The sequence below is a fragment of the Primulina huaijiensis genome, chromosome 7 (assembly GCF_012295235.1).
Source record: "Primulina huaijiensis isolate GDHJ02 chromosome 7, ASM1229523v2, whole genome shotgun sequence".
Classification (NCBI taxonomy): Eukaryota; Viridiplantae; Streptophyta; class Magnoliopsida; order Lamiales; family Gesneriaceae; genus Primulina; species Primulina huaijiensis.
Window position 1 is genome coordinate 18,514,012 of NC_133312.1, and position 12,808 is coordinate 18,526,819.

Consider the following 12,808-nt stretch of genomic DNA (forward strand, 5'->3'; position numbering starts at 1 on the left):
CAGTATAAAAACACGTAATGAAGACAATCATTATGATCATCATCACAAGGAGGAGTGTTGAAAATTAATATTTTAATATTGAATATTTGAATATTGAATGTTGAATATTTGAATGTTGAAAATTAGGTAAAATTAGGTGTTGAATATTGAAATTTGTGTGTGATGATGAAGGTAATGATGTAATTTATTTTTGGATTATTTGTAAAAAATTTCTATAAATAGATCTCTCATTTGTGAAGAAAATGACAATTGAGTTGAGAGAAAAATATTATAAAGTGTGTAGTGTGATAATTTTGAGAGTTTGAGATTTTTACTTTTTACCGAAAATTTTTACTTTTTCACAACATAGTCAAACAATAGATAAAATGAGACAAACATTTTAAATTTAAGATTAAATGCATAAATTTCATTTTCTAAAAGCATAGAAGTCTTAAACTTGCAATAATTAACGGCTCTCGACGAATCTTCAAAATTCTATTATAATAATAATGAGCTAGTTAACCGATAAAAAAAAAATTATCTCATTTTCAATGAGTATTTCATTGCCTTGAACAAATATTCTTGTGTATTATTACAAACGAGTAAGGGTGAGAAAAAATTTCGATATATCGCAATTACTATACTAACAAATACCGAACATATTGACATTAACGGTATAACGAAACTTTCGGTATAGTATGAAATTTGAACATTTTTGGTATATTATTATATACAAAAATAACGAACAAAATTCTTAGAAATTAAAAATTATTTTGTTTTTAAGTAATTGATATAAAAATAGATGAAAATGTGAAAAATAATTTATAAACAAATAAAAATGTATTTAATACCATAGAATATATTATATCGATATCATATCGAAATTTTAATAAGAACGATATGAAATTTATATCATACCGAAATTTCGATATGGTATATATATTTTTCTATATCGAAAATTTCAATATAATGCACAATTTATTTTTAAAAATTTCTAATACCATGACAAATCTTCCTTACAATTTCATACCTAAATTTCGATATGAAATGATATATGTATATTTTTTTTCTTATATCGAAAATCTCTATATAATACACAATTTATTTTAAAAAATTTCTCGTACCATGACAAATCATCCCACAAATTTCCATATACCATGACAAATCACGTTTTGTAAACATGGGCAAAATTGGTAAAAACTTGTGTGAGACGATCACACGGATCATATTTTGTGAGACGGGTCTCTTATTTGTGTTATCCATAAAATAGTATTACTTTTTATGCTAAGAGTATTACTTTTTATTGTGAATATCGATAGGATTGACCCGTCTCACAGATAAAAGTCATAGGCCGTGGCCCAAGATAGCCGCCAAGTGGCAGGCACTTCTTGCTGACACACATGTTAAAAGGAGGTAGCTTCGATGCTACATGTGGGGAGTGAGGACTGTTCCCAAAATTAAATGCTAACACGTGAATTTTGACTCTATTATTTTATTTTTAAAAAAAAACTTATTATTATTATTATTATTATTATTATTATTATTATTATTATTGTTAATTGTTGGAATAAAATTTATATAAAAAATTGTAACAATTTTTTAGACTTATCTATTTTTCTTTTAATGAATTATATTTATAATTAGTTATGTATTAAATGGATTGTGTTTTACAATAACTGTTGTATTAAAAAAATTTGTTATTAAATTATGTGGAGTTGCTATATTTTCATTTTTTATTTAATTTTTTATTAATTATTATGTATTAAAAGGATGATTAAATTTACATTTGTGCAATGATATTTAATATGAATGTCGTTGGTTAATTTTTCAAATAATTTATAATTTATTTATGTTTGGTGTTTAATTCACTATCAAAATTATTTATTATAAAGTAAATAAAACCAAACTATTTTATAAATCACTCAAACTAAATTATTTATTGGTTTAATATATTTCAACAAGATAATTTTAATAAAAAAAATAGTTTCACTAAATATATTTTTAAGTTAATTCATATTTTATTTAATAATATTAATTTTAAAAGTGAGATTAGATGTCATCAGTTAGAAAATAAACTTATATTTAGTACATAAATTGTATTATTTTAAAATTAAAGCGACATTAATTTAATCAAATGAGTTGAAAATAACTTAACAAAGAAACATAAACTCGAAAAATTAATTTTTTAACAAAAACAATCAGGATATTATGTAATAATTTTATGAGTGAATGTCATTTAAATTTCGATAAAAAAAAAATTTTGCATTAACTTTAGATAAAGTTGTACATACCGTAACATAATTTTTCAATATTAAACAATATATAGTATTACGAATCATGACAATTTGATGGTGGCATCAAAATTTGAACTCTAAAGCCCTCATGAAATATACCCACTCCCTTTGCAACATAATAGGAGAACAAATAATTTAAAAAATTTATGAACAAATATAATTTCTTTGCTGTCGGTCCACTTTACTACAATGACTGAATAAAAATGAGAATAAATGGAATATCAACGAAGAAAAGAAAAGAAAAGATGAATTATATGAAATTATTGAGACACAAAACATAAGAATCCATGACAAAATACTCATATCCATCTTTCACTAACCCAATGCATACCACCAGACATCCTCCTCCATCAATGAACCTCCAATGTATTGAATGAAGTGTGTATATATATATATATATACATGCACATATCGTATTCTAAATGTCAATTAGCCAGCAAATCTCCGTCTCTACGGACCAAAGAAAAATCTTTACATACCTCTTTCTATTCGTTCCTTGAAAGATGATGCGCTGGGAGAGAGAGTCGCTGGTCCAGTGGAAACTCATATGAAGCAAGGTTCAAAACGACGTAAAAGGGTAAGATAAGTGTGAGGGAAGAATGAATCGTGAATGAATTAATTGGTGAAGAACAATAGCAAAGAGCTAGTCTATGTTGGTCTGTTTATGGCGTTGTAGCTCGAAAAATTGTTACAAGGAACTTCATATACAAGGGTGGGCGATTTTGCAGTCATTTGGTGTATCCATGATCTAAGTACTGTAATGTCTTATCGATGACTCCAAAACCTCAGTACTAGGACATACCATTTCCTTGACTCGATTGCCGTTTCTGTATATCTTGAATGTTGGTACTGTTCTAACATTTTCGGCATGAGAAATGGTAGGGCTCTCTTCAATATCCACCTTTAAATAAAATATAAATTGATTTTTATAGAAACTCATGAGACAATGTAAGAGGTATAAAATTAATAAATAAAACAATCAATTCAAAAGCACGAATCTACTACACTTCCATAATTCTTCTCTGGTATTGAAACTGCTAATCAAGAGCATTTCAATCTAACCTAATATATGGGTTGTAACGATGTAACTCAAATTTTTAAAATTTTAGATAAACTAAGACTATCTCTTTATATCGATCGAAAGAAATAAATGCTGGTAGCGATGCAAATCATTTAGAACTTAAATGACCCAACTGATGTATACAGATCATTGTGTAGCATGCAAAATTTAAATTGTTGCACTACATATGAGCATATACACGACAATAAGGACAATTATCGCGGGTTTCCCACAAAAAATTTCAGTTGGACGAACTACATATTTCAAAATCAAACCAAAAAAGAGGGGGGGGGGGGTGGGGGGGGAAGCGAAAGGTCACCAACCTTGAGAAAATTGACAGATGGAAACTGGCTGCATAATGTATCCAAGAATGGAGTTATCTGCTTGCATTGCAGATTTGAACGAGCTTCGAAATGAACTACAGATGTACCTGAGAATTTTTTGCTTACTATGATCATTAACTCATTGTGAGTATATGAAAAGATGAATTAACACACATACATGGTGAAGAAATTGCAGCTCGGAACTGCTCTAGACCCGAAACTTGCTCTACTTCCCCACCAAATTTCATGTTATGAACCTCTTCTCCCTGTAATATCTTCAATGCAACTTGTGCATGAAATAGAGATTCAGCAACCTCCTTGTCATCCGGGAGTTCCTTTCTCAACACCTCGTAATCTCTTACAGCTTCCTTCCAATTTCCCAACTATAATAATAATGCCAATTAAACATAAATCGTCTATTTCGCACAATCATGGATTTGTAAGTGGCACGCATTTGGTGCAATGTTACAAATTAAGAAAGCTTTTTGAAGTGAAAATTTTACCTTTCCATTTGAAGCGGCCTTTCGAAGTAAAGCTTTGACATAATGAGGCTGGAAACGGAGGGCTTTGTTACAATCGTCCACCGACTTTTCCCACTGCCCAAGCTTAAACCAACAGGCTGCTCTGTTGCAGTAAAGAACTGCATTTGACGGATCAAGCCTGAGTCCTTCCCCATAAGCTGAACTGGCTTCAGTAAACCTTTCCGATTTGAATAGATCATTTCCACGAGCTCGAGCTCTGCCCACCAATCTTATATTTTTAAGTAGAAGCGAAATTTCAAAATTACGAGGGTCAATCTCTGCAGCTTTTTCAATGGTTGTAAGTGCGACATCAAACCTGCAAAGATTCATCATTCATCTCGTATTCAAGACCCTTAACTTCCTTTTTCTTTCATCTGATGGAACCTGATTTGTTTGGCCTCTCACACTCAACTCAACTCCTGTTCACTCAAAATTTGTAATTTTCCCCTATTTCTTATTAAAAAAAACATCCCTCTTCTTTAATAGTTTAAAATTTTTCTATCTAATTACTATCTCCTATCTGAAATAAACAATTCAAAAGGAAATAACTACAAAATTACATAATTTTCCACTAGTTTCTTCAGCTAGTTATTATTTTATTTTACTTTTTCACTCAACCATCACATGACATTAATTTATGACATATGCAACCACATTTTAAAAATACTCAAACCCACTTTTTCTTAGAACTTTTGAGTTGAGTTGAGAGCCCAACCAAACATCACCGACATTTCTAAACTCACCTTCCCGTGGCCAACTCTATTTGTGCATTAACAAAATAGAGGTATGCCTCAAAAACAATCCCAAAAATCTTCGACTGTAATTGGGGACTGATGGAGGGTTCAAACGAAGGGATATTTGGCATGGCTATGATTGCGTCTTCTAGTTTGTGGAGCTTCAAGAAAACTTCTGCCCTACAGGCAAAAAGCTGTAAATTCAAATTCAACCAGTTCAGAATATGAAAATCCACACATGCTTCAAAATTACTGGATGAACAGTTATAAGAAACCAAGAAGGGTGTAAAGAAAAAGGACCTGAGGTGACGCATCAACTCCAGAAGCTATGACAGCATCAGCTTCTCTCAATGTGCTTATCCAATCACCAACTTTTCGGGAATCTGCGCACTTGCTTAGATGCTTCTCCACAGACTGCAACATCTGCATTTCGATGGGATCTGGCTGATTTCCTGGAAAAGAAATGTGCTTCTTGGCGTTCTCAACCTGTCCTAAACTGTTAACAACATAGGAATTAGACTCATCATAGAGTAATTGGGTTGAAGTAAAAATGAAAATGAGACAAATCCTATTTACTAACGTGATATTTCCGCCAATACCATTCAATAAGAATGAAAAAAAATGCCACCATGTATGTTATACTTGATGTTTCACTAGATAGAATCCTCCTTGACCAAATAACAATAACAAGAAAAAAGAATCCCACATTAGCATGGACGGTCTATTCCCATTATTTGAGTTTAAAAAGCAGCCAAACCAAATAAATCAAAAAGGGCCTCCGTCCTGTAACCGCAATTGAAATCACAAACAAAAAGGAACCCCACAAAAAGCAGTCCAAAAATATCATCAAGAATGGATGTTAAACAAAACGTAAAGAGAGAGAGCTTATGCCTTATGATCATGACATTAGCAAAAAACTAGACGAAACAGTAAAATACAGATAAAGAAATCCAACATGAACCAGTCCTGGCAGAAATAAACAAAAACCATTTATAACACAGAATGACAAAAAAAATTAATTCAGCAATTCAGTTAAGCATCACAGAATTCCAAACACACAACCGTTACGACTAATGGAACAGCAAAAGCTTCCAAATCCCAATACATTGACAATAATCTCATTAAAGATTCAAACTTTAAACGCATTCTCACCGAAGCAGCAAAGATCCTAAGCGTTGGTGCGCCCTTGCGTATCCCGGATCCAACTTAATGGCTTGCTCACATTCCGTCACCGCCTCAGGCAACCGGCGCAGCCCTATCAAAGCAGCAGCTCGATTGCAATGATATGCAGCATTGCCTGGAAATATTAAAATGGCCTTCTCATAAAGAGTCAATGCCACTTCAAAGTGACCTTTCTTGTAACTATCATTTCCCATTCTCTTTAAATCCTCCGGATCAATACTACTACATGCTCCCATTTTCCTCTCCCATTCTCCGCCAACCATTACCCCTCTAGAGTAATTAGCAGCACCGGTATCGGCCGGTTTAGTTGCGCCATGGCCCCGCATTATACTTCCATGTCCGTAATTCCCGGAACCAGACCCCAAAGTATCAGACTTGGTAGCTCGGCCCGCCATTCCGGTTCTTACAATCCGTCCGGAGGGGCAAATGTTCCCCGTTGGAAGCACGTTCGGGGATGGCGAGCAGACGGACCCCACCCCGCCGAAAGTCAGCTGGTGAGACCCAAAAGAATCGGAACGGGAATGCCCCGGCTTGAAGGTGCGGGCTGCCGTTGGGGAACTCTCCGACGAAAGCTCCCCCGAGTGGCTGTTGGGATTCGAATCTGACTTCCTGGGGACATTCTGGTTAAACCCAGAGGCGCTCCGACCCGAAACCGATCCAGATGAACTGGAACTGCTACTGGTGGTCGTGGTAATGGCAGCGGCCGAGCCGGTTCGAGGCCGCAGCGGCGAAACCGGAGAACCCAGATCGAGTTCCCGGAAGTCCGGCTTATTAACACTAACCCGTTCACCTCCGTCATCGTAAGCCAATGTATTCCTCAACCGATCCGACAGAGATTCCAATTCTTGCTCCGACATAGATTTCCCCGGACGCGACATTTTCACCAGCACCCCCTCAATCCCAGTCTACAGAACAAATGCCAACTAATAGAAAAAGAAACAGAGCTACAACCCAAAAAACAAAAGAAAGAAAGAAGAAAAAGAGATGGAGGATCTCGTGAATCCAAAAGGAAGAAGGAAAGAATGAATGTGAATGCAGAGAAGAAAGAGAGACGCAGATTAATGGAGGGGAGAGAGAGAGAGATGTGGAAGTTTGACTTACAAACTTACAGAGAAAGATAAGAGAAGAGAGGAGAGGAGAAAATACACACACACACTCTCTCTCTCTCTCTCTCTTTGTTTTGATTTACACTTACTGCTTCACGCGTCAGCTAAGGTTCTTCCATTTCTCTTACCCCAAAAACATGGCGTATTGCCTTCATCCAAAGGGTAAATCAGACATGGTTTAGTTCTTTTCTTCTCTCTCTAATTATTTATTCTCCATTTCTTTTCTTTAGTAATAAAATAAAATGTTGTAAATTTTATTTTCTTGTTTTATGATATCATAATTCTCGGTGCCAATGATGAATAATTATGTCATAATTTTTGTCCAACGGGTCCAAATATTTTTCGATATCGTGAGAGCCTATACTTTCAGGGGAAAAAAAAAATTTTATGATATTGTTTCATTATTTAATTATAAAAAATTGATTTTTTATTTATGTGAAAATTATTATTTTTTATGTCTAAAATATTATTTGTATTGCAAAAATATCATTTTTTTAATTATATTATGTAAAATACGTTGATTTACGTTAAATATATTATTTTATATCAAAAATTATATTATGTAATATATTTTATTTGGATAAAAAATATATTGTTATGTAAAAATTTATTAATTTTCATTATAAACATGAATCGAGTATACACATATCACATATACAGATATATGAGTTCGTTGAAGATATACATACATATATTTTTGGAAGATCGCTCATGTAATAGGAATTCGATGAGATTTCGTTCATTATGTATAAGATATGTCCAATTAGCACTTCAAAATAATATATATATATATATATATATATATATATATTTGGATAATTCAAGCCTTTTGAAATTTGTTTAACATGCATGACGTATATATCCCGTAGTTTTTAGCTTTTGATAAATACCCATATGTTTGTTTAGGTTTGGACACTTGCAGCCTTTTTTAAATTTGTTTAACGCCATGTGGCAATACGGGGAGTGTTTTAACACAAATTTACGTTGGTTTCAATACATTATTTTAAACCAATGTTTTTAAATTAAAACGGACCGATCGATTCAACTGGTTCTATTGAAAATCGATCATTGATTTGATCCATACCTATTCTATAAATTGTCAAATCGATCAATCGAATTGATCGTGAACAGTTAAAAATTGTTCCGACTGATTCAATATTTTTTTAAAGATTTATTTTTTGTTTAAAAAATATAAATATAATTTTATTTGATTATATATATATTGTTTTGATTTTAAACTTTAATGAATATATTTTTTTGTTATAAATATATATATATATATTTTAAGATTTTAGAATATAAAATATATTTTTTACTATATTATTATTTAATATAATATAATAGTTTTCTGGTCCAATCGTTAGGTTGAAATGTCCGACCGATTGAACTGTTTTGATAAAAAAAAATTATTTCAGTCGTTTATTCGATTATGAAAACAGTGTGATTTAAACACCAATGTGGGGATGTCAACAGCAAAAACTATATTTTTTTTCTGGAAAAAAAAAAATCTTTCAGACGTCAATATTTTACATGTTACTTGACATCCAGGGTGGATGCATGATTTAATCTCACCATTAACGTGTAATTAAATTATCAACAAAAAGTACACTTATTTTAAAAAGAAATAAACATCTAAAAATATAACTACAGTAACTGTTATGAATAACAAAATGATAACCAGTATTTCATATGATTATTGATGATATCCTTGGAAATATCATGTATCCGATTTATCCCCAAAATGAATTTAGGATAACCATGAGAGTAGAGCAACATGTCATCTTAGTTCTCGGGAGGTGAAGGCCTGGGAAACAAAGCTCGAGCTATAGAGCTCTCCAGGGAGGTAAAGGCTCGGGAAGCCAGAGCCCGATTAGTACAAGTCAGAGCAGTACTTTGCCCTCAGAATTTTCACCTCGGTATTCCAGTACATGAAATTTATTCAAAGTCGCAAGTATAGGACACCATGAATTGATCATCATTGAGAAATCTTTCGGTGCACATAAGAATGATGGGACTCAGTCGAAGTAAGCATGGGTTGTCAGACTTGACAGTATCAGTAAACAGGAGCATGGGCAGCCATCCCATCATGAATGGTAGCTGGAACTAAAACAAAGTCATCATTGGTTTTTCTCCTATAAATATCAAGGTTTTTTTTTAATTACTGAGACATTCATATATGTTCCCTGCAAAATATTCACTCTCTTTGTAAAATATTGACTTGCGCGTCGGAGTGGCTACGTAGGAAAATCATCTGACGCCCCATTAACGATCGCTGTTATTTTAAGTGTGCAGATATTTCTAAAGCCAGGGAGAACCCTTTCATGAAAGAATATAACCTGACCCGTTGAAATTGCCCATATATCTCGCACCCATTTTACCCGGTCACATCATTGACGCCATCTATGGAAAATCAGATCTAAGATGAAGATATGATTTTCACTCGAAAATCAGCCCGAAAAGACATATCCAGAAGGGAATCCTCAGACTCAGAGGTTCCCCAAGGAAATCCACCTCACAAAATTTTGTGGTCAATTTGGAACAACGAACCCAACGGATAGCAGCAGCTGTTCAAAAGGCTATGACAGAAAAGATACCTCCTAGCAGTAGTCGAGGAAGGACCTCGGGAGAAATCTCCTTCCCAGGATGGAGCGGAGGATGAAAAAGAGGAGAGTTCTCAGGAAGGGTCTAAGGCTATTACTATGGCCGAAGAACTAGAAGATCTAAGACAAAACCCTTTTCTCCACCTGCATAGTCAATGAGCCCTTGCCAGCTCAATACAAATAAGCAAACATCAAAGAATATGATGAGAACTCGTACCGCTACTAAAGAAACCCCTTGCATCCTGGTTTATAGATCTGAAGCAATGCTACCAGTAGAGATCGGGCAAACCTCTGCTAGGTTTTAAAGTTATTCGGAAAGAAATGATGAAGCTCAGACACAGGAATTAGATTTAATAGAAGAAAAAAGAGAAAGAGCGGTGATTCGAATGGAAGCTTATCGAAGACGAGTTATGCGAGCCTATAATCAAAAAGTGCGACCCCTGGAGTTTCAAGTGGGTGATCTGGTCCTCAAGAAGCAAACCCGGTCGGAGAGGTAAGAAAGCTAGAAGCCCGATGGGAAGGACCCTACAAAGTGATAAGAAGACTCAGTTCGGGAGCATTATATTTAGAAGATATCAGGATCGATCTTTGAAAAGACGTGGGATGATTTTCACTTGAAAATATTATGCTTGAAGTGTATTTGTTATCTGGAATATTAACAAAGATGTTCTTCTTAAAGTATGCAAAGCATTATACTTAAACACGGGAGGCATGAGGTCTCGGTAATTTATCAAACACGGGAGGCATGAGGCCCCGATAATTTATTAAACCATGGAGGCATGAGGCCCCAATAATTTATTAAATCCGAGAGGCATGAGGCCTCGGTAATTTATTAAACCCAGGAGACATGAGGCCTCGGTGATCTATTTAAATCCGAGAGACATGAGACCTCGAAAATATATTTAAACCCGGGTGGCATGAGCCCCGGGGAATCTATTAAGCACAAAGGACAAGACAGGCTGACAATTTTTTAAGACTTCAAATTTTTTCAAGGTTTTAATGTTATACTTGAAAGTGAAATGTTGATTAGAAGAGACCCGATTATCCGATTACACATAGAAATTTCTTGGATTCTTACATAACTTTCAAGGTATTTTGTTATTGGTTGATATATTGGCAATTCCGGTACAGGTGACGTATTCAAAGTTGCGAGTATGGGACACCATGAATTGATCATCATTGAGAAATCTTTTCGTGCATGTAAGAATGATGGGACTTACTCGAAGTAAGCATGAGCTGTCAGACTAGACATTCATTGTTAGTAAACAGGAGCATGGGCAGCCACCCCATCATGAATGGTAGCTGGACACTGAAAACAAAGTCATCATTAGTTTTCTTTCTATAAATATCAAGGTTTGTTTATTACCGAAACATTCATATATGTTCCCTGAAACACGAAATATTCAATCTCTACGTAAAATATTGACTTGAATGTTGGAGTGGTTATGCGAGAAAACCATCCACCACCCCACTAACGATCTCTATTATTTTAAGTGTGCAGATATTTCTATAGCCCGGGAGAACCCTTTTCTGAAAGAATATAAACCGATCCGGTGAAATTGCCAACATATCTCGCACCTATTTTACCCGATCACATCAATTATGAAATAATTATCTCTGTTTTACTACAATAATTAATGTAATATTAGAAATTGTAATTTTGAATTAAATTATAAAAAAATCATAATTGTGCATCGCACGTGATTGTTGCGTGTCATCGTCAAGCCTGGTAACTTAATTGTCATCCAATGGATTTGTGAAATAGAACAAAAATTTGGGTCCTTGCATATGGNAAATTATCGATTCATCTTTTCACCATTTCCAAATATGTCATTTATTACGTTATATCCTAATCCAAAAAGCAATTTATTTTTTTAAAAAAACTTTGAATTATTTTATAAACTTTTAATAATTAAATAACCCGGTATAATTTATATCACTACGAAAAAATTTCGAGATTAGAGATGGAAAAATCTGTCAGCAATTTTATCTACGGATTTGATTTAGCCTCGATACAAAATAGTTGGTCGTTAAACTATAATCTATCACAAAAATTTTTGATGAAAAATTAAAGCCATGACTTATATTAAAAATCGAAAATTTTACTGTAAAAAAAAATATTTTGATTGACTATTATTTATTTGAGGGAATATTTAATTTATATATTGACCTTCAATTGTTTAATTTCACAAGATACAATTTCATACGAATATATTTCAGGCGTGACGACTAGATTTGAAGCCATTCATGATTCATTGCATCTTCCGTGGGTTTACTGATATATTTTTATCGACTAATATATATTATATAATATATTATTTCTTCATTTATATATATAATTTATGATATTTAAATATCATTTACTTGAAAAAAGAAAATAAGTGCAACAAGTAATCAATACTAATGGCAAAAAAGGCACCACAATTGGTCAAATCCACATTTTCAGAAACCTTTAAAAGAGGTAGAGTATTTTGAAAGTTTTTAAAATTTACTTCTACCTTTTGAAAACCAATCCAATTTTGTCAATAAAGCGTCTTGAAATAACTTGTGTTCAAAGATAGATTAGGTATGAATTTAATTCATATATCTTTATTGTATTTTAGAATTTTTTTATTATATATATTATACTTATTTGTGACGAATAATTATTACTTATGCTATATTGATCAAAATATTGTATTTGTGTTGGTGTAGGATTTTAAAAATTTCGAGATTATATTGGGACAATAATTGTCTATGCTATGAAAGCAATCAAATACAATAACTGCGTTGTCATATGGTTTAAATTATTAGAATTGCACAATTAAAAACCGTTATAGTTTTTTTTTTTTTTGTAAAACGACGAGTTTTCGGTTCTATAATTGATATCAGAACCTTTCAATAAGTGCAATTAGTGGGAGATGAATTGTTCGAGACGTGACGTTTGAACTGTAAAAGATTAGAGTTGTATAATTACTACTATCTATAACTTTTAGTAAAATGGCAAGTGCTCAATCGTAAAAAAACATG

General features: G+C 33.1%; 1 protein-coding gene across 1 annotated transcript; it reads right to left on the bottom strand.

Moving 5' to 3' along the window:
* Positions 1-2,503: 2,503 nt before the first annotated feature.
* On the bottom strand, positions 2,504-7,322 carry LOC140981076 (TPR repeat-containing thioredoxin TTL1-like). The gene is made up of 7 exons (XM_073447330.1): positions 6,064-7,322; positions 5,212-5,407; positions 4,921-5,105; positions 4,160-4,493; positions 3,835-4,039; positions 3,657-3,763; positions 2,504-3,174 (listed from the first exon to the last, which is right to left on the bottom strand). The coding sequence occupies exons 1-7, from the start codon at positions 6,969-6,971 to the stop codon at positions 3,022-3,024; spliced, it is 2,088 nt and encodes a 695-aa protein (XP_073303431.1). The 5' UTR covers positions 6,972-7,322; the 3' UTR covers positions 2,504-3,021.
* Positions 7,323-12,808: the final 5,486 nt, after the last annotated feature.